This window comes from Nilaparvata lugens, chromosome 1 (assembly GCF_014356525.2).
Source record: "Nilaparvata lugens isolate BPH chromosome 1, ASM1435652v1, whole genome shotgun sequence".
In the NCBI taxonomy this organism is placed as follows: domain Eukaryota; kingdom Metazoa; phylum Arthropoda; class Insecta; order Hemiptera; family Delphacidae; genus Nilaparvata; species Nilaparvata lugens.
In genome coordinates this window covers 54,637,739-54,661,790 of record NC_052504.1, presented here as the reverse complement: position 1 = coordinate 54,661,790, position 24,052 = coordinate 54,637,739, and the positions used below count along the sequence as shown (strand labels likewise).

The 24,052-nt window shown below is 35.2% G+C and overlaps 1 protein-coding gene across 10 annotated transcripts in view; it reads right to left on the bottom strand.

Annotated features, from left to right (window-relative positions):
• Window positions 1-24,052, bottom strand: part of LOC111057561 (potassium voltage-gated channel subfamily H member 6) — a 288,140-nt gene that overhangs the window by 254,304 nt on the left and 9,784 nt on the right. For all 10 annotated transcript variants that reach the window (XM_039436886.1, XM_039436872.1, XM_039436881.1 and 7 more), the window contains exon 2: window positions 19,771-20,001. In XM_039436886.1, the coding sequence (XP_039292820.1) occupies window positions 19,771-20,001 (231 nt within the window). The remainder of the gene's footprint in view (window positions 1-19,770; window positions 20,002-24,052) is intronic.

The following is a 24,052-nucleotide window of genomic DNA, read 5'->3' as shown; positions in this document are numbered from 1 at the left end:
ATCATTCCGGATGTAGATGTTTTTATTATAACAATGAATGAATTTATATTTGAATGAGAAAAGAGACTTTACATTATTATAATCTACAATCCCAAACAGACAAGATAATTTTGCGGAGAATATACAGTTATTATCGTGAAACAGTCTATGTTAATCGTTCGATCAAGTGAGAAAGCTTGGAGAGAATATTGGTGAATAGAGCTCACTAACACACATGAAAAAGGAAAATTTCCCTCCACTGTATCCCATTAAATTTTTAACGAGTTTCCCACAAACTGCTTAAACGTGAGAGTGGTCTACTCTGAATTCTATAGCGATTCACACCGTACTCCGACCAATGAGCAGCTAAATGCAGTTCTGAGTCCATTCTCGAGCAACGGATGGAACCTACCAGCTCCATTCATTTGCAAAACTATGATTATTTGAATGATATGATTCATATAATATTCTAATTGAATGTAATTAAATTAGTAAACTGGAATTGTTATTTGAAAGATTATTTCTTGGTTCAATTATACAGGATCTAGATTTGCTACATAATTTTCCCTCGATTAGTAACGAGAAACGTAGCTGTATGGTTTCTCCTCCTGAACTCATCAGCTATTGATGAGTTGGAGGAATTTGTATTCATGAAAACATGAATATTGAAAAAGGTATTACTCGTTGGATTCAGATAGGTAGACCCATGAAAATAGGAAACTGTATGAATTGCATGAATTAGCTTGTTTTCTCATCATGATACAAATAATTTCTTGAGAGAAAATATCTATTGAAGCTCTGACCACAGAAATAAGGATATTAACATTTATTCAATTCTAATTCCAATATTCGCCATTCTGTAAAGCATGACAATGGTTGATAATATCATCAATGAAAAAGAAAACCATCATCTATATAAATAAAAATCGAGCCTCAAATTTTGACATTCACTTTTTTATGAGTGCACCGAATTTGATGATTTTTTTAGTTGTTTTCGTTATGTTCAGGACCAGGTTTATGACCTATCAAATTTATAACCCGACTTCAGGATTCTTTCCCACGGTCATTCAAAGTTTACATGAAATCCTTATGGGAGAAGATTATTTGTTAGATCTGGCCACAGACAGAAATAAAAATCAGCTGTTATAATCATTGGGTCATCCAACAGCCGTCGGTAGATCGGTTTTCCTATTTTCTTCTACTGATTCACAAAATGTTAATTCTAAATAACGGTGACCGAGCTTCGCTCTGGAATACAAAAGCATGAAAAATTTATTACGAAAGAAGAAATTATAATAATGTTTATAGTTCATACAGAGATGTTCTATCTGATCACAATGAATTGAGATTAATTCCCAGAGGAATGCAAAACTTTCCCTCACAAAGACCCGGTTGCACAAAAGCCGGTTAAATTATAATCCTGATTAATTTCACGTGAACCAGATCAGAGAGAATCATTCCAAAAAGATGGTTCTACTGGAATTAATCAGGATTAAAAATAGCCCGGCTTTTTTGCAACCGGCACTAAGTACTTGATTGAATGATTACAAAAGTTCAACAGCTGAGTCATAATTTTGACACAGTCCCACACACATGAACTCGCTCACTCACTTCCATCATCAACAGACGATAATAATAATAATTATTATCAGCTGTTTTTCCAAAGATGAATGATAATAAATTAATTATCCTTTTAATGTCCTCCAGCGAGTTTTCCCAGGGATGAAACCTAGTGCAATCGAATGTTTTTATATTATCAACCCACTATGTTCTGAATTTCGTGAGAATCGTTAGAGCCGTTTTCGAGATCCGGTGAAATACAAACATATAAACATCTAAACAGAAATTGCTCGTTTAATAGTATAGGATAATAATGCCGCGGTACGAACGACGAACAAACTTGGGTCGTAGAACTCGAAATGCTGTAAATTCAGAATATGCACGGAAAAATCAGCAGCAATTTCCCTGCAAGCTGCATTCAACTATATCTAAAAATACAAACTGCTGCACAACTAACTAAGCACATAGGAAGTCTATATTGATATAAAAATGTAAATACTGATTGTTGGATAATTTTCATAAAAATATAGTGCATCAGATTAAACTAAGGCTAAGCACAACAACTGAGGAGGCGTGGCTTGGTGATACAAAGTGTTGATCTTATGGAGATTGCCTTATCACACCGTTCCACGCCATGCCCGATTCAGTGTGTGTGAGTTCTTCAATTCAAACAAATAAGCAAGAAGCTCCTGGATGCGAAATGCCGCATCGCGTATCCTCAGGTGTGCATCCAGCTAAAATTTGTCATGAGATGCATTAACTATCTAGCGGTATGAAGTTCGTCGGGCCAGTTAGTTTATAATATTTTCAATTGATGTATATATATTACTGATTTAACTCTATTGATAGGAGTCTATATTTTTTTCCTATCTATAATCATTTGTTTGATTCAGTTGAGTTTTGTTCCGTTTAGTTTTTGTGCAATTTATTTTATTCATCCAGACCCACGTGTGTCAAATAAGTTGTGTATCAACCATCTTCTTCTATATAATAAGAGAGAGTAGGGTTGTGTTTGTTCGCATCAAAACATGTGAAATTGTGGATTGCATACCGGAAAAACGGGAATGATTTAGATCTCCAAATTTCGCACAAAGATTCTAAAAATGTCAATCTCGTGCACCTCGATGCACAAATTTCAATTTTACTTCTAGATTTTTTAGAAATTATGTTCAAATTTCATTCATGCTACATGGAGTTCTATACAGCATTCATTGTAGGCCTAAAATGTGTTTTTTATAAGGAGGCTATTATATTGTTACAAGACAATCATTTTCGAGCTAGAGTCGAAATGGCGTAATGGTAGAGCGCTCGGTTTCGGTGCTAGATTTCTCGGATCGAATTCCGATTCTTCCAGAACAAAAGCATTTTCAATAATATATTTCGCACCTAGGGCCGAAAATGAGACTTTTCCGGCTCGAAATTGGTTTTCAAGACCGAGGCCGTAGGCCGAGGACCAGAAAAGATTGAGAGCCGGAAACACATTTTTGCCCGTGGTGCGAACGCTATTTTTCGCCATACAAAATAATAAAACAATGTATATATATGAGAATAATTGTTTATTAGGCACTTCCAAAAGCAAAATTGGGAGGTCATAGCTCTAGCAAATCTGAGGTAATCTAAATATCAGGAAATTCTCTAAGTATTTCTTTTTTTTTCACTTTCAGTGAATACAATTACAAATCATATAAATATGATCGGTAAAGAACAATAGGTATAGCCCAAACTATTATGTTCCCAAATTTGATAATGAATAACATGTCCGAAAAATAGGTTGGTTTTAGTAGTTTCAAGTAGTTCCAAAATTATCCACCAGGATTAGTGGTAAACGCAGTACTTGAGCTGGGTAGATTTATATTTGTCTAAATAACCTAAAATATTATGTTCAATTATGTTTTAATGTGGGAGGTTGAGTTTATACTTTTTTATTCTTTCAAATGTCAATAAGATATTATTATGAATGTTTTGATTCTTGAATAATAAACACAAATAATGATAATTTTTTGGATCAGCTGTTTTAGTGCACTTGAAAATTGGACAATCTGGATGTCAAAAATGCTTGCTATCGGAAGTTGAGGTTAGAAGTTCTATCCTACTCTGAAAATCGAATTTGAATAGTTTATAATATATCTTATTTGTATTTCATTCATCCAAATAGAATGATGGTATATTTTTGCAAAATACTTTATTCATAAACTATTTTGTAAAAACGTACACATCAAATCAGAATCAGCTGACTTCAAGGTTATTTTACAGCCCTAGGGCCGTAAAACTTTTATCGGCCTGGTCAGAAAACAATCATTTTCGGCCTCCATATGACGCACGAAAACCAGCTCATTACATCCAGGTGGGGCGAAATAGTTATTTGTATATCTAGAGTGAAAAGTACGACTTTTTCTCCCTGTGGGAAAGAATTTGAAGCCCGAGGCGAAGCCGAGGGCAACAATTTTCCTGAGGGAGAAAAAGTATTTTTCGCTCGTGATGTACACAACATTTTTCCTCATATACATTTTTTATAAAAACTGCAAATAAAATCATTTTAATAACTTACGTATTGGTGACAATGTTTCCTAACAACATAACCTAAAATCTAAAACCTAAAAACCGGTCGGCTGATTGGCACTGCCGATTGTGCTATCTATCTGCAAAAGTTGTAACAATTATATCAGCTGAGCGGCTACCAAAAATGGCTGACTCCAGATCACACGTTCAGATTTGAATTGCAGATCAAAAATATTTGTTGGCTGGTATTTTGAATACAATAGAATATTTTAAAAATTGTTCAAATTTTTATTGTCTACTAATATTAAGAATATTATCATACAAACATATATTTCATGAGTTGATCAAATTTCTTGTTGTGGTATTGAATTCAGTTGACTCAATGACAGACACCTCTATTACGCTTTCTCATCTGAGCTCAGACCTTCTAATCTATTACAATGTAAGTTTTAAAATAGAGATGCTTCCCATGTAATTTAAATGGAGTCACTTTTCCTCCCTAGGGAGTTTTTCTGTTTTTTACTTCCGAGAGCGAAAAAGTGACACTTTAGTATTATGTTTCAGGGAGTAAAGTAAGTACTTTAGACAGGAGGTGGAGGAAGAAGTATTTTTTCCCTCGAAACGTATTTGATCCAGGTAATGAATGCTCAAAAAGGGTATAGAGGGAAAAGTTTGGAAGACAATTTTTGACCCCGCAGTTCTGTTTAGGGTAGTGAGGAGGTAAACATATCAAATGTCCCCACCGGTAGGAGTATATGCTCTTAAATGTGTAAAATTGTTAAAATAACAGATTTTAATCCTATTTTTTGATGTTCCAGGGCCTACAACTCTCTAACAATGCATCGTAAAAATGAATGCTTACCGTAGATTTGTAGAGCTTTGTTATCTCTACAATTTGATGTATTTTTTCACTACTTAATTTTTTTCTTCTATTGTTATAGCAGATTCAATGTGGGGATACAAATTTTAATTTTGTAACAATTGATCACTTGACAATGGAATTTGAGTCTGGAACATCTGGTACACAATTTTTGACTTTGTAGCTTAATGAAGATTAGTTGGGAGGTATACATAGCAAAAATACGCATCTCTAGCCCGTCTATTGAAGACGTGGAACTGCTAAGTTGACACTTGTTTGCAGAGTTGAAAATTTCACCCCCCACATTGAATCTACAATAACAATAGGAGGAAAACATTAAGTAGTGAAATAATACATCAAATTGAAGATAAAACAAAGCTCTACAAATCTACGGTGAGCATCCATTTTTACGATGCATTGTTGGAGTGTTGTAGGCCCTGAAACATAAAAAATAGGATTAAAATCTGTTTTTTTTTAATTTTACACTTTTAAGAGCGTATATATCGAAAAATGTTGGAGATATCACAAGCCACCACAGAAAAAAAATTGTAGAGAATTTGTCAAGCTTCATTAATTAATAGTTAGTCAAGTCGGTTGAATGCATTTTTCTCAAGATATGAGCCTGTAAGCAAAACATTGAAAAATGCAACTTTAAAACCACTCCCATCCCTTTAGCACAAGAGGTAGTGATGGGGACTTTTGATATTTTCACCCCCTAACTGGTCCCAACAAAGCTGCAAAGTCGAAAACTGTGTACGAAACATTTTCTCCAAATTCCTCTGTTATTTGATCTATTTCTGCATAACTGAAGATCTCACACTCAACACTGAAGCTGCTGCAACAGTCGTGGGGATGTGAGTGAACTTGTGAAATTATACATCAAATTGAAGAGAATTTGATGCTCTATAAGCTCATGATCAGCATGGATTTTTCCCATCGATATTCAAAAAGTTATAAGAGAAAAAAAGCAAAAAATTGACGGAAAATGTGTTTTTTAAATATGTCACATCTTTTAGAGCGGATATCTCGAAAAGTGAAAGAGATATAGAAAAAGTTGTGGAATTAATATTGTAGGAGATTATGTAAGCTTCAATTTTTTTATAGAATAGTAATGTCTGTGAAATGCTTAATTTCCGAGTTATATGGGAGAAACCAAAAAAATTGTACCTTTGAAACACCCCCACCACCTTAGCACAGGGGGTAGGGGTGGGGACTTTTGATATGTTTACATCCTCACTACCCTAAACAGAACTGCGGGGTCAAAAATTTCCTCCCAAACTTTTCCCTCTATAACACTTCGTTGACTGGGCTAATTATCATAATATTATTTTTTGAAGGAGTTTGTTTTCATCACATTTGAACGTGGATTTAATCAAATAATTTAATGTAAAATCTAGCCACCAGTAAAAATGAAATAGGTACGGTATTGTAGGTATTTTGTTTGGAGAAACAGAAGGCTGCCTGGTTCAAATTGAGGAGGATCTAATCGATACTTAAATTGATGTATTGAAAAAAATCAATATGATACTGTAAGGTTTCCAAGTATTATGTCTTCTTCAGTTATCTAATATCGGGGCACCGAGCTGCGCTCGTCATTTTTATTTGTTGATAAACAGAACACAATTCTTTAAAATGATCGTCTTTATATTTAACAGCTGGCTATACATCAGCTTATGAATTTTGAGGATGAGATATTTTAATTTCCAAGGATGAATTATCCTTTTAATGTCGTTCAGTCAGTTTTCCCAGGGATGAGACCTAGTACAATCAAATTTTTATATCATAAACTATGTTCCAAATTTCGTGAAAATCGTAGAGCCGTTTTCGAGATCCGTTGGACACAAATAATCATGGATAATATGAATAACCAAATAATAATCATGGATAATATGAATAACCAAATAATATGGATAAATATGAAATATCAAGGCACCTAGCTTCGCTCGTTATTTATTTTTTGATAAAGAGAACTGAATTCTTCAAAATGATTGGGGAAGGACCAACAGGCACAGCCCAAAACTTTTTCTTCTCCGAATTTTGATTTTTATACTACTACCAGGTAACCCGTGCTCCACAAGTGTCTATTTTTGAACTTTCCACACTGAAAACTTCACGTGATTAAATATTGGAAAATTGAAAATAGGCCTATAACCATCCTCGATAAAGAATATTCATGCAAAATGTTAAGTCAATCAGTCCATTAGTTCAGACGTGATGATCACCTTGCAATTAAAAAATTAAAGCAATTTAAAAATTCGTCAAACATAATTTTCCTATCCCGCTTCGTGTATAAGCCAGTTCTTCTCATTATCTATCTAAATATATTATATAAAAGCGAAATAGCACTCACTCACTGACTGACTCACTCACTCGCAGAACTAAAAATCTACCGGACCAAAAACGTTCAAATTTGGTAGGTATGTTCAGTTGGCCGTTTAGAGGCGCACTAAGAAATCTTTTGGTGATATTTTAACTCTAAGGGTGGTTCATAAGGGTTTAAAGTTCGTCTTTTAGCATGTATATTCTTCTTATTCTCTTAATTATACTTGAAAAATGTCCATACCATATGTTAATATAGAACTAATCTAGAAAGAGTACCTCTTCGAACCAGTTGAAGATTGAAGTTGAAGATTGAAGCGGGAAAATTGATTGGGCAATTGACTGCGTCAATAGTTATTTTTTGTGCAACTAGTGCGCAAAGTGACAGTTTGCTGCACCGAAAGAAACGTTTACTCACGAGCCGTAGGCGAGGGCGAAATGGTTTCTTGAGTGCAGCAGAGGAACTTTCACATTAAAATTTTTCGTCACACTGCACAGAAAGCAGCTGTTTTACAGTCCCTACGTAGATCTGAAAGACATTGTTTGCAGACGACTCTCGTCTGATGTCAGAACAGGTTTCTTTCCGGCCTAGGCCGGAAAGAGTACCCTTTCCAGCCGCTAAAATGGAACTAAGAAAGGTGATCAAAAAACAGCTGATCGAAAAACTTTGCATTATTTGTGTTCATTATTCAATAATTGAAACATTTATAATTATATCATCCTATTGTCATTTAAAAGAATAAAAAAGTATAAACTCAACCTCCCACATAATTGAACATCATCTTTTAGGTTATTTAGACAAATCAGAATAAAAAATAAAAATACTTGGACAATTTCCTGATATTCAGATTACCTCAGATTTGCTAGAGCTATCACCTTCCACTTCTGCTTTCGGAAGTGCTTAGTAAACAACTATTCTCATATATATATATTTATTGTTTATTATTGTGTGTGGCAAAAAATAGCATTCTTACCACGGGCAAAAATGTTTTTCCGGCTCTCAATCTTTTCTAGCCCTCGCCCTTCGGCCTCGGACTTGAAAACCGATTTCGAGCCGGAAAAATCTCATTTTCTGCTCTAGGTGCGAAATATACTATTCCTACAGTTACCATTGAATATGAGAAGTGGTTGATTATGGGTAAAATGATGGCTGAAATCCATCAAATGTTTGTATAATTTTGTCATTAATAACAACTTTAATTTATTTTAAGCTTGATAATCCAATTGAAAATTAATAATTGATAATTTATTCAAATTAAGAGTTAAATTAATCCAATCTATTTGAAAATTTGAATAATTTTGAGTAAATCTCAATTTCTAAATAATTTTTCAACTAATCAATTTATGAATTAAAGAAATATGATTTGAAATAATGAATAATTAATAATATTCAAAATGTATAATTTAATAAGTTCTCATTTTTATTTATTTGAAAATCAGGAAAAATATAGATAGGACAAAATCACATACAAAATACACGCCAACAACGTCAACAGCTGATTGTGATGGCTGCAAGATAATACACAAAGTATTAAGAGTACACAAAGTAATACTTTGCGTACTAGAGCGGAAAAGTGATTCTTTGCGTTCTGTAATAATTGCAGGAATGGTCACTTTTCAAGGTAACTGTAGGAAAACATAATTTTTCTATTTCGTACGTCTATAAGCCAGTTCTTTCTTTTATTGTAGCACTAGCCGTCAGGCTCGCTTCGCTCGCCATATCCGTCTAGCAAGGGGACTCCGCCCCCTGGACCCACGACTGGATCGTCCAAAAATGAGATCAGCGGGCTCGCTTCGCTCGCCTGCATGTAGACCTCAGTGGAACCTCTGTACCGAATTTGAACGTATTATATCAATTTGATCTCGAAATACACCTGTTACTATATCGGCGTATCTTTGGCGAACAAAATTCTTCCACCTCAGCTAAACCTGTGTACTGAATTTTTTTTTTAAATATATTTCCATCAATTATTGAAAAAGGTGAGGAAACGCAGAAAAGCTGAGAAAACGCTAATTTTGGCTAACTGGATAAATTGGTATTTAGGAGGCCCTGGATAAATGCATTTCAATCTTCAACTTGGTGCCAATCCAACAAAGTCAACTCTACTTAATGCCAACCTGACAAAATTTTTAATTTAGTTACCAGAACAACTGTTCCGAAGAGGTTCTCTCTCTAGATTATAGTTCTATATTAACATATGGTATGGACATTTCAATTATAATTTAAAGATATTGGAATAAGAAGAATATATATGCTAAAAGAACTTTAAACCCTTAAAACCCACCCTTAGAGTTAAAATATCGCCAAAAGATTTCTTAGTGCGCCTCTAAAGGGTCAACTGAACATACCTACCAAATTTGAACGTTTTTGGTCCGGTAGATTTTTAGTTCTGCGAGTGAGTGAGTCAGTCAGTCAGTGAGTGCCACTTCGCTTTTATATATATAGATAGATAACTGAAGAAGACATAATACTTAAAAAACTCACAGTATCATATTGATTTTTCCAATACATTAACTTTAGTATCCTCCTCAATTTGAATCAGGCAGCCTTCATTGCTTCCCAAATTCCAAACAAAATACCAGCTACAAACTCGTTTCACTCCTAATTTGTGTCTTACGTAGTACATTATAACTGAAGAAAATAAATTATTACGGTACTAATTTTATTGTGATCATGCTTTTCTCACGAATTCCAATAATATAGCATGAAACCCATGTCCATCTCATTTATATTGGTTGAAAAATTTCACATACAGAGTGCGTGAAAAGTCTGAGAACGGCTTAATATCTCATACTCAAAGGTAATTTGGTGGGTGTGATTGGTGTTCATTTTCATTCTCATTTCATTTTTTCATCCCACTGACCACCTATGAAAGGGGTATAAGGATTTGTCAATTATAATCTAAGTCGTCAATCTTTGCATTCCATAATGCAAAAAGAATTCCTCACTGGAATAAGGACAAACCTGCAACAACTCCTCCCTCACCTTAATTCTGAACTTTTCACCTGTAAGAGCCTTTACGCGTGTTGGCAATGAATTATAAAGCCGAATTCCTGCACTCTTTACCCCCCTCTCACACATACTAGTTCGATGAATGTCATCTCTGAGGTTTTGTCTATATCTGGTATTGTATGAGTGGAAGTTGTTCCAACTATCCTGTATTGAACCTATCTTTATTCTTATCAATAAAACAAAGAGCCTCCAAAATATATACACCTGGTAGTGGGAGAATCTTTAATTCTTTGAAATAACCTCTACAACTTGCTCTAATAGATTCACCCACTATCACTCTAACTGCCCACTTTTGAATCCTAAATATATGTATTGCATGAGTTGAATTGCCCCAAAATATAACACCGTATGAAAGAAGAGAATGGAACGCAGCAAAATAAACACGCTGGTGCGTTCCTGCATCCAGCAATTTCTTCACGGTTCTAGGAACAAATACTGTCGAGTTTAGTTTGCTTTTTAATTGGTCTAGATGAGGTTACCAGGAGAGTTCAGAGTCCAGCACTACTCCAAGTACCTTTGCCTCGTTTGCTGAACCTATGTTTCCATCTCTCGTATCCAATACTGCTTCCCGAGCCGTTCTGAATGGAATCTGTTCCTACTAAAATTGAAAATACTACTTTACTATGACTTCAAAATCTGGTCCTCCATCTCGGATCCGCCATATTGAATGCAACTTTGTTTTTTTAAATAGGAAGGTGGTCATGCAATACATGATTTCGATACGGAATTTAAAAAAAAAATAATAATCCAAAGGGTTCGAGATATCAATGTGCGTTTTTCACCATTCATTTTGTCTTGAAATTCCGTATTGAAACCATGTATCAGATTCCAATTTCCTTTTCAAAAATTCTTTCTCATTATACCTATGATACCTATATTATACCTTCCTATTTGGAAAAACAAAGTTGGATTCAAAATGGCGGATCCAAGATGGCGGACCAGATTCTTGAGGTCATAGTGAAGTAGTATTTTCAATATGAGTAGGATCCCCAATCACACCCAAATTTGAAATCACATTTTTTTATGATATACTAAGCCGATCTCATACTTTTTTCTTCCCGTTCTGCTTTGATTAGTATTGATTAATAATGTGAATATCTTCGAAACGGTTTGAGATAACTATAATTATGTGGTTCTCGCCAATCATTTTTTCTTTAAATTTCGTATCGAAATCATGTATCACATGACTACCTTCCGATTTAACAAAAACCAAGTTGCATTCAAAATGGCGGATTCAAGATGGCGGACCGGATTTTTGAAGTCATAGTAAAGTAGTATATTCAATTTTAGTGGGATCCCCAATCACACACGCCATCAAATCACCTTTGTGTATGAGATATTAAGCCGTTCTCGGACTTTTCACCCACTCTGTAGAATATTATTTGATGAAATTCAAGTTCAAATGTAATGAAAACAACTTCCTTCAAAAAATCATTCATATACGTTTCAAGGGAAAAAATTAAGAACAAAAAAATAGTGGAGGATTCGGGGATTCGATCCGAGAATAGTCGCGCCAAAGCCGAGTAGGCCTACTCTACCGCTAGACAACGGCTGCGTTCAAAATATCATGTCTTGTACTAACGTTATAACTTCCTTACTTATAAACAAACACATTTTACAACAATAAGTAAGCTATGCTGTATAAAATGTCATGTCCCATGAATGAAATTTGAACATCAATTCTGAAAAATCTAGAAGGAAAATTGAAATTTGGGCTTCCAGGTGCACGAGATTGATATTTTTAGAATCTATGTGCAAAATTTGGAGATCTATATCATTCCCGTTTTTCATTCAGTCTCACATTCACCATATTATTATAATACAGAGTTTGTGAGGATGGAAATATTTATTAATTATCAAAACAATATTATTGAGGTAGTGATATCAGGTAGAAAGCAATAGTAGAAACAGATGTTCCTTTTTTAATTTCGACCATATGATTTGGTGATTGATTTTTTTATGAAATCGTATGTACCATTGATGAAATTTGAAAATTAATTCTGAAAATTCTAGAAGGAGAATTAAAATTTGGCCTTCCAGGTGCACGAGATTGATATTTTAAAATCGATGTGCAAAATTTAGAGATCTACATCATTCCCGTTTTTGCGGTATGCGACCCACAAGTTGACATGTTTTGATGCGAACAAACGAACAAACAAATACAACCCTACTCTCTCTTATTATATAGATGGTCCAAAAAGTAGGTTATGTTTCATACACTTGAATTTATGACCAATATTTCCAGTGCAAATATTTGAAAACAGAAAAGTTCTAATTTAGATTTTTTACAAACCAAATTGAATAACAAATTAGCACTCACTAATCGCTTAAAACTGTAAAATGATGATTTACTTTGAATATTAAAGGTGCGTACAGATATATGCGCCGCGAACATGAGCAATTCACTTTTAATCAGCTGACTATATCTGTATTTTTACAGAAACGGTATAAGATATAGATATAAAAAGCTTGGTATCAGCTGATTAGAAGTGAATTGCTTATGTTCGCGGCGCGTAAATCTGTACGCACCTTTATGATATACCATATCATGTCAACAAATCAGATTATTTTGATCGAGTCTATTAGACAGCTGATCTCCCACACAGGCACAAGAATCTTCTGTTATCGACAAACGACGGAATTATAATCTGTTTTTCCAAGGTTGAATTATCCTTTTCATGTTCTTCAGCGAGTTTTCCCAGGGATGAGACCTAGTGCAATCGAATTTTTATATCATAAACCTTCATATATAATAAATAAATAAATTACCCCTTTATTGCACAAATTTACAAATTATTTACATTTTGCATACATATTTTATTGTTATCATTATTGGCAATTCAGAAGCTGCTGAGGTATCCTATTCTTAGGATTAATTGAGTGTCCTTTGTTCATTCCCTGTAGAGCCAGACCTCCTTGAAGACGTTTTTCATCCTCTCCCACTCCTGTATTTGTTGTGCGACTCTCTGCCAGGTTGCTCCGCCGCATACTCGTCCTTACTCCTCGACCCATCGGTAATTTGGTCTTCCTCTGCTCCTTTTCCTTGTTCGTGGGTACCAGTCCAATATTTCTCTTGTCCATCTTTTGTCTCTTGTTCAAACTATATGGCCAGCCTAATTCCATTTCCTTTCTACAATTGTCCTGCCAATGTCGTAAATTTTCGTCTCATTCCTGATCGATCTATTTCTTTTCCTGTCCTTCCTTGTCACCCCAATCATTATCCTTTCCATCGCTCTCACAGTAGTTCTAAGCTTTTTTATCAATTTTTCATTCATTGTCCAAGTCTCACAACCGTACAATATTACCGGTATGACGCACATTTGGAATAATTTTCTCTTCCTACTCATGTCAATTTTTGATCGAAACAGGTACTTGAATCGATTGAACATCGACCAGCCCAACGCAACTCTCCGGGTGATCTCTCCCCATCGACTGCCTTTTCCAATCTTCTGCCCCAAGTAGATAAAATTTTCAACATTTTTAATTCTTTCTTTTTCCAGTGATAATTTCCTCATCTTCGCAGTTGAATGTCATGACTTTCGACTTGTTAAAATTCACCTTCAGTCCAATTTTCCTTGTCTCTCCGATTAGGTCCATTAGCATGTAGCGAACTTCTTCTGTGCTACTTCCTATTAGCACAACATCATCTGCAAATTTCAATGTGTTCAATCCTCTACCATTGACATTTATTCTACTCTCCTTCCAATTCAGATTTCTGAAGCATGATTCAAGGACTGCGTTGAATATTTTGGCTGATGGAATGTCGCCTTGCCTCAATCCTCTCCTCACTTCCACGACTTATGCTTTCCCTCTCAATTAAAACTCGATTTTCATTCTTTCATAGATGAACTTGAATAAATCTAAATATTTTCCACTTATACCAAGTCTAGAGAGTGTTTCTAATATGGATTTTGTTGTGACACTATCGAACGCTTTCTCAAAATCTATAAATAGCAGAATTTATAGTCTTTCGAGTTCCTTATCAACTCCAGCAATACAAGTATGTTGTCCAGGGTTGTGAAGTTTTTCTTGAAGCCAGTTTGATCAACAGAAGTTGATTCAGTAAGGTAATTGTCTATCCGATGCGTTATTGCCGATATGAATACTTTATTTATACTGGATAGAAGACTTATCGACCGATAGTATTCTTAATTTCCTTTCTATCACCTTTCTTGAAAAGCAGATCAGGCTGACTTTAACCATATTTCTGGAATTCTGGCGCACCTGAGACATGTATTGAATAGCTTTGTCAATATTTCGATGACAGAATTTCCGCCTGCTTTCTGCTGTTGGTTGGTGATTCCATCCGGGCGGCCTGCTTTCCCACCCTTTAGGCGATCAACTGCTCGCTTCACCTCGATTTTCATATTAGGCGGGTATTCTTCATCTTCACCTTCGCTGTTCCTCTGCTGTTCTTCACTCTCTAAACCAAAAATGTCCTCTTCACATTCATCGGCGCGGTAGAGCTACTGATAAAAATCACAGATGATTCCTAATATTACTTCTATTTCTCTCACTTCGATTCCACGTTCATTCTTCATAGCAATCATTGTGTTTCAACCAAGTTGATGTAGCCTAATTACTCTGAGGTTTTGCTGAATTCAATCTTTTCTCTTCCAAATCGTTTCAGTTTCCTTCTTTTCTCCAGTAATTTACTTATTTCCCTGGGTGATTTTCTCTTCTTGTTCGTTGCCTAGCATTTGTCTTGCTGTTCTGAGAACGTTTGTCAGTTTGTTTGTTAGCATCTCTAAATCATCGGATTCATCAATCGTTCCTTCAATGAACTTCATTTGTAGTTTCTCCTCAAACGCTAAACCTTTCAAAACGTCTGTACGTAGTCTTGAGGATCTTTTTTCCTGATATCTTCTTCGGTTTTCTTTTACTTTTAACTCAATTCTTACAGGTCGATGATCACTTCCGGTATTTATTTTGTCTTCTGTATACACATCCTGAACAATACACTTCTTATCCACGATGAAAAAATCTATTTCATTCCTTGATGCACCATCTGGGCTCACCCAAGTCCTTTTTCTTTCTTCATTTTTCTGGAAAAATGAGTTCATTATGATATGTTTTTGCCTTCAACATATTCAACCAGTCGCTCTCCACGTTCGTTCCAGTCGCCGTATCCATATTTGCCAACACATCTCTCTCCATCGCTCTTCCCTATTTTTGCGCTCAGTCTCTTATCATTGACATTAAATTCTTTCAATTCCTCGAGGCTGAAGATTTCTCTCTCTACTATTAGTTTATCCTTTTTCATAGTAACCCTCTTCCCTCGATTTTTGCAGTCAATCATAAACGGATAGAGCTCTTTCCTAATGTCACGCGTGTTGATGTCCAGATCCTCCTTTATTTATACATGTTCGAAGTCTTTCTCTTTCGATAACTTGAACTTTCTCTTCAGAACTTCATTCCGAGTATAAGTCGACGTGAATGTCACTAATTGGTCCGTCATCATTGGTAGGGTTGTCGTTTAAATTTATCTTGATTTCTGATGTCGACACCTAAATAAGTTAATATTCTAATTATCTCTTTTCTCAGAATCCAATATTTAGTAACACCTGTTATACCGAAAATGATTACACTCCTACTTCTATAGTAGTTTTTTTTTGTTCTCGCTCCAATTTTATTCGAGATTTCATCTCTTCTACTTCTTTCTTGAGATCTTCCAAATCCTCATTGAATTTGCTTGAGATATTATCAATTTTCTCTTCTAAGCTGTCTAATTTATTTAATTCATTAAGAATCTCATCCACTTTCGCTTCCATATTGAGTATTTATTTCGTGATGAATGAATGACCAATTTGGTTTGGAAAATGATTGAATAGTTTCCTATAGCAATGAACTAATCTCGTTAGATAGATGACCAGTAAGAGATATGATAAGAGATTCTATACTTTCAAACGTAAACAACGATGGAGAAACAGTTAACATTGTAATTATCTCTTCTCTCAGGCTTTGGCTTATACACGAGTTAACACCTCTCTCACCTTGCTGTAGGCGCGGCTGCATTGTACGGTACAAAGTCCAATTCTCTTTCTTCAGTTCATAGCTTCTTCGGAATAACGCTATAAGTTTCAACAAGCCAAAATCTAACCTCAACTATGAATATAATAGATTGAAATGACTTTAACTTATTACTTGTTCAATAACCAAACCAAAACTAATACTTAGCAAAAGGTACACAGTACATTGACTCAACATACTTCGCACAATTTTGGTGAATCACTTCTTCTCGTAGTATCGAAGTTGAACACTAAACACGGAGCTAAATCGAACACAACTCTCCACTACAAGTGCTTATCTGACACTCAATAAATATAAATAACCAAATATAAAAATACAGAAATTGCTCGCTTAATATAATAGGATACTATATAATAAAGGTAAGAACTGGCTTATCCACGTGAGGAATAGGAAAATTATATTTGACGCATCAACACATGTGAACTACTCAACTGATTGATTTGAAATTTTGCATATACATAGAATCTTAATCAACCGAGGATAGCTATAGGCCTTTTTTCAATTCTTCAAGATTTCATTACGTCAAGTTTTCAATTTGTCATGCTCCCAGTTCTTGTATAGAAACAGCTAAACATTTCTTTTAGAAGGTAAATTAGATGATAGGTATGATTGGGGATCCTATTCGAATAAAAATAACTGACTTTCTGTCGCATCAAAATATTGGTCCGCCATCTTGGAACCGCCATTTTGAATTCAAATTCATTTTTCAATTTGATAGGTAGTCATATGATACATGATTTCGATACAGAATTTCAAGAGAAAATGAATGGTGAAAACCGCACCGATTTCTCAAACCGTTCAAAAGTTATTTTCATTCAAAGATACTGATAAATCATCCATCTATCCATCATCTATAGTGAAGGTCGCCAAACTTATGAGCATGTGAGCTGGAATAGAATTTATAAATCTTCTAGTGAGCTACCAAGGAATATTAGACTGAAGAAACTACGGTACGCAAAATGAAATTTTCACACTTTTTTGCCTCTTTCCAATTACCCGTACTTTGCCATTGGCCTCTTCTGCGAGTGGCGAAAATAGCGTTCTGCTGCTACTGAAAAGCACAATTTAATGGCCAGACAATTGACCTTGTTGTTCCCTACTTCAACACGTGGCTAATTGACAATTTATTTTGCTGCTAACAACGTTTCCGAGTGTTATCATCTTATCTGAAACGAGCTTACCACGCTAGGTGCGCTTTAACAGTACTCCTTCGGCAGACTTATTTCTAGACAAAGCTTATCCAATGCACTGAAGACTAAAGTACCGTACCGATTTTCTGAAACAATATTCATTCCTACCCTTCAAGAAACAGTTCAGTAGATTAATACACTCCATAAACTACTAAAAACAATAAATCCCAATTTATAGTTTAGAAGAAACAATACTAACATTTCATAGTGGAAATTATTCTCCTCTAACATTATTGTAATTCTGTGACTAGTGATACATGTGCAATGTAGAAATCAATGTATATTGTATGTGGTGGTTCATACAGGGTGAAATTGCCAATCCATATGAACAGCCTGCTGCTCGCTAATAGCACTAAATTAAAGTGACACAGTTCTGGATAGTGTCATGAGTATGCTCACCCACCTTGTTCAACTCTGAACAGTCATAAAGCTAGTGGTAATGTATATCCTTAGGATTCCAATATCATTCCTCACCTCTATATGAATGGTGGATACAATTAAAATTCAATAAATTCTTCGTTATATACGCATCATAGAGCTTCGTCATAGAGCATGAAAGTTTCGCTGGAAAAATTACATTCCAGTCCAGTTTGATTGAATTGACCGCAGAATGAAATCGGTTTTTGACGATAAAAGTATTGGAGTCATAAACACATAATAACATGTCAAAAATCATCGTAGAATAATTAATGTTTTATTTAATGCCTATGCTGTGGACCTCATATTATGTATCATAGTATGTGACAAGTTAGATACAAACTTATGTGTATATATTTCTCGAGGTATTTCTCGTATATTCCTAACCGAGGCCAATATTGCTTACAAAATGAATAGTGATGAATCTTCAAATCGCAGTATTCACTGATTCGAAAAAAAACTTCTTGCAAAAATAAGAATATTGATAATTTTTATTACACCAATATCAATCTATTTAACGTATATTCAATATGGGAATGAAGCCCCCGTAAATCAAGTCGTATGACCAAGCTGCCTTCTCCTTCCAAATCAAGCTTTGCTCAAATGGATTTTCAAGATCCTGTGAGTCGAAGTTCCAAGTAAAAATCACAAGTGTGTTGAATCAACAAAATCTGGGCATTGCTCGACTAGATTTCCGAGATCCTCTTGGTCGAGACTTCAAGAGTGACTAACGAGAGGGTTGGCTGGAGTGATGTTCATGTGTTCATGAATACCACCGTAAGCAAATCACACGATCTTAAGATATATCGAGATAATCCAAACTCGACAAGTTGAAGCGAGGTATTGAAACTCGCATATATTTATATTTATTGAGAGGAAAAAATAGTTTGCTGAAGCATGGAAAAATTTGATGATGATACTTACTGTGCTAAATTAATTAATACTTCTCACTCATTTCTATCAAATTCCACCGTCGTGAAATGACATGATTGTCAACCGATTCATCCAGTGCTTTCCTTGCATGACATCACGATCGTTACATGAAATAGACAAACATTGATCTCTGATAGGTCCCTCTAGCTCTGCTCCCGTTAGACCTCATTATTTTAAGACGGTTAGTGCAATCGGACATTAATATTCGATTCTCCTGGTAATGTTCCCCTAGATGGCATCATTTTACAAGGATTGAATGTGGAGGAGTTGAATGCAAAAGAGCATTTGTGTTTGATTCGCCTTCCAGCATTGCTCTCGTTTGATAGCAATATTTTTTAAATCTTAAAATGATGCTATCAAACGGGAGCAATGCTAGAATTGAATGTTATATAAGAATATACAAGGGGTATTGGAGTTTGTTTGGTTCTACAGGCATTACATCCTCCAGATGACATCATTCCACGGCGTTCGAATATAATAGACATAGGAGGAATCGGGCATCAGTGTCTATTTTCATAATTGACACAGGAAAATTGAACATTGATGGAGGATGTCACGAGAGAAGGGTCGGCTGCCCTTATACTCAGCTGCAATTTCAACCTATCTCTCGTGACTGAGCCATACTCCGAGAGATATTACTTTCAACATGAAGATGGGAAACCGATTTCTGCTTCCACACTTTGTAGCATGGACAGAGTAGTGAGGAGGCTGCACACAATTGGATGCTGAGACAAGAAGAGACAGAATGCTGTTAGGTAGTAGGATTGATTAGTAAATGAAAGAGCATCAGGACTCTCTGTCTTCGAGAGAGACTCATGAAAAAGTAAAAAGTAATATCTCTTGGACTATAGTAGCTATAATGTGCTCTTGACAACGTTTGATAAGCATCAGCTTTGTGAGTAGCCTACATTTAGAAGAAGTTCATGATAACATTTGATGGCATAGAGTGGTATTATAGTGTTGACACATACCATCTTTGCGGTAGTAGAGTATTTCGAAGTGCTTCTCGATGCCGGCGGCCAGGGCGTCGCGGACAACGGTGACCGCCTGCTGGGAGGTGAGCGGCCCGTGCAGAAAGTCGCAGGTGGCTGGTCGCTGCATCACCTCCGCACGCGAGAAGCCCGACAGCCGGCAGAAGCCGTCCGAGCAGTAGATTATGTGACATGACGTGCCCTGGTTGTTCGCCACCAGAAAACTACGATCTGAAACACGAAAACGTTCATTCAAAATTATACTCCCACTTGCAACACAACACATGAATTCAATCAAAACATGACTCGAAAGTATATTAAAAAGTATACAGTATCATGGCTTACTCTAGATATATCTATAGTAGGCTATGACAGTATACTTCCAATTGGATTCTACTGCTCTACACCACAGCTGGAAACTCTATGGAGAACACAAATATTATTATTATGATCTGGTTGATACATTATTTCCCAATTAGTAAATAGCACAATAATGATATGGATGAATCGTGGAGAGGAAAAGGGGTATAAGCCAAAAAGTGAAGAAATTTATGGTGACCATTTATACCTCATCTTGTACGGTTACAATGTAAGGGCGAGATTGTGTACTTTCACAACCCAAATTATATTCAGCTACTACATACAAATGTACTCTATGAAGATAATCTATGATATTGAACATCATAGCTACTTAATATTGTTTTATGTTTTGGCAAGAAAGGTTTGTATAAAGGCTACGCAGCAACTCACCCAGTAGAAATAGTACTGTTGGATGTTTCTATGAAATTGCTATTAATTCTTCTTGTCTACTAGAATGGAAGTTATAGAGGGAAGGATGATGATTCGCCTCTGCATGTGATTCAAATTTAGAAGTTCCCCATACATGGTTTTGATCTCTCGTAACAATAATTATTAACTTCGAGCGTAAATTCGAAGCCGACTCATGTGAACTGAACGTTGAATATCCTCAACTCACCCATCTGTCAGATGTGGTTTCTGGTTGCAGAAGGCCACTCTATAGAGAAGAAACTAATAGCTGGATTTTGATTGTCGGACGGATGTCTTTAGAGGTCGAAAATGATTAATTTCACTCATCATCTCTCTCTTTATCATCGATCCCACTCTTGCTCTCGAAGAATGTCCTTCCAGTGGAAGAATCTTATGAATTATATCGTCGAGAAGGAATAGCATCAATCTTGTTCTCCAGCGGTTCTTGACAAATTCACGGCTCACTAAACACTCCATTTGTTCGTGATACTAGGGGTCGTTAAGGCCTATCTCTGACCACAGACATATCATCTATATCTGGATTCAATATTGAACATTCCACCATAATAATATTATCTTTTGAGTTATTTTTACAAATAATTGAATAAACTAAATCACGAACTATCACGAAGGACTTCTGTAAATAGCTGGAGAGTCCACTCTATGTAATTTGATACTGGAAAGAGTTTCACATAATATGTTTCAAGCACGAGAATTCAATGTCAGAGTATTACTTAAAGTGGGAAAAATTAATACAAGTTGTCGATTACATTCTACTCTATAATTTGAATTTTCAAATATGGGAATTCAAGTTGACTAGAGTTCAAAAAGTAGCCTATAATATTGAGAAAATCATAACAAGATTTGAAGGCAAGATTAATACATTAGAATGAAAGAAAGTTGGATGAAATCTCACATTAATTTGATTAGGCTATTCAATAAAATCCAGAATGATTGAGCATTGAGTGGATTGAGAATCCGTTCAATTTAAATCAGATCAATTCCAAGAATTATTGACTTTCACTCATCATCAGCAAGCCTAGCCCATGATGGATAATGACCACAAAAAATCTAATTAACGAACTTCAAGTGAGAGTCGACTGTATCTGAAGATGCGTACAGATATACGCGCCGCGAACATGAGCAATTCACTTTTAATCAGCTGATTATATCTGTATTTTTACAGAAACGGTAAGATACAGATATAAAAAGCTTGGCATCAGCTGATTGAAAGTGAATAGCTCATGTTCGCGGCGCGTAAATCGTTACCGAGATCCATAGCTTTGAATATAGAAATTGGCAATTTTCTGTGTATTGGAATATGGGCTTATGTACACTCAACAATAAATTTTCCACTTTTCGACCGAATTTGACTTATGGTGCATTATTTTAGACCGCCTTGACGAGCCGAGAAGAATGAAGTGTAGTACGATGAAATCTGAGCATTGTGTCAAAAGTTATAAGTGTTTGAAATTTTGATCCTTGAGGTGTCCTTAAGCGCGCCTCTCCACTAGGAGATATTGAAATGAAGTGCATCTAACGGGTGGTTCTCATAGAACATAATCTTGTGAACTTATGTCATTGTGCGAAATATCAATGAGAAGACTATGTAGTTGGTGATGATGGTTGAAGCTGAAAATTAGGTGTTTTTCACAATAGAAGTCACATTGTGTTTTTCACATTGTTGTCAGGTGTACCTGGGAATCTATATGAGATAGAGCGCTCTATCTGATCTCAGATTGTAGAGCACAAAAATACGCTCAGAGGGATTTTGAATTATACATCTAAATGGTAACAATCGGAAGATATTGTTGATCAAAAACTAAAATTCATCAAAATTGATTTTTTCTTCAAATTTCACTCATTTTTGAAAAATCATAACTCAGTACACATTGAAGACAGAGAATTCCAAATGAACTCATTCAATTCAGAATTTCATAATCTAGAAAAAAGGTGGAAGCAAAGTTTTCTGTCCGATCACGAGATTTGGCAGAAATAGCTTGAAACTGGAAAATGAGCCGAAAATACGAGGTTTTTGGGCCACTCTGTATCTAGCACAAGGAAATTTTGCATGAAGAGAAATTGGTTCTGGACTTCTCTTATGTACCCGAATAATATATTAAAAAATCAGAGCTACAGTATAAATTGCTTGCACCAAAGTACATAGTGACTGGACTATTGTTTTATAGTGGAGTTTGAAATACATGTCAAGATCTCATTTTATAGATGGCTTCAAAATATCACAAGCTCTTTTATTTGCTCACCCTGCCCATTTCTAACTTGTTCACTATACTAAGAACATATAAATTTCATATCGTGAATATTTTTCTATTATTGTATTTTATCCTCCAAAGTTCCTATCCTTTAATGGCAATTAAATGGTTAGAAGTTACGTATTAAGATTAGAAGCGCAGAATATTAGCTCAAACATGAACGATTGAAAAACTTACCGTAACAAAACAACTATTGCGCACACTAATTATTATGATCATGAAACAAAAAGTAGTGTGTACCAGGTAGCCTTCCCTTCTCCTGACTCCACACACATAGCCTACTCTTCTTGCTGCACTATTCCTTCTAGCAGAATCAAGTTAAAGAATCAGCAACTAATATTCAATCCAGACTCTCCAACCAAGTTATTCTATATTTATATATATTTCAAGTCTCCTTCTTCTCGCCTTCTAAGTTAGGATTTTTAACTATGATCGTTCTACGGATGCAAGACAAAAATTTTCTTTGTCCTTTCCTACTCCTTGAATGGAGTTTGAATTACAATATCAAACCTAATTCCATTTCTTCATCATAATTGATTTTCCAACCACTAGTCCAAATTTTTCTTCTGTATCAAGAAAAGTCTTCAATCAATAGCCAAAGCTGTAATTCAAATGTAGGCTCCGTATCAAATTGGAGTACTGTAACACGGAAACTTCACACCCCAAAATTTCAATTTCTCAAATAATGATAATTTATTCCAAGTCGATTCGATATAATACCGTACTGGATTATTAACACAACCAACAAAGTTTTTGTTCTCAATGGAAGAGAAACTGAAATCAAAGTCAAAATTTCAGATCATTGACGTTCAATTTGTAAAAAAAGGATCAATCCTGTAAGCAATAACGAGAGGAGCATCCTTTAACAGTAAACACCCGTTGGTGTGCCAAATGTTTTTGTCCTTAATTTATATTGATTCATGTCCTTTATTGAATATTGATCTATGAAAATAGACCCCATCTCAGAACTCCTTCTTTTCTTTAAGATTGTTTATTTTTAGAAATAAATGGAAATTCATTCGATGAACATGAAAATTCCAGATCAACCACCTTGAATTTATGAGTAAGTCTCCATACTGTATATATTGACAAGAACGTCTCCTAGGAAAGGAATCTTGAACATCCTCTATTTTGTGAACAATGTTTTTTCTCTCCAAGTATCCTTAAATCAACAAACTTGAATTTGTGATTAAGTCTTCATACTGTATATATTGACGAGAAAGTCTCCTAGAAAAAAATCC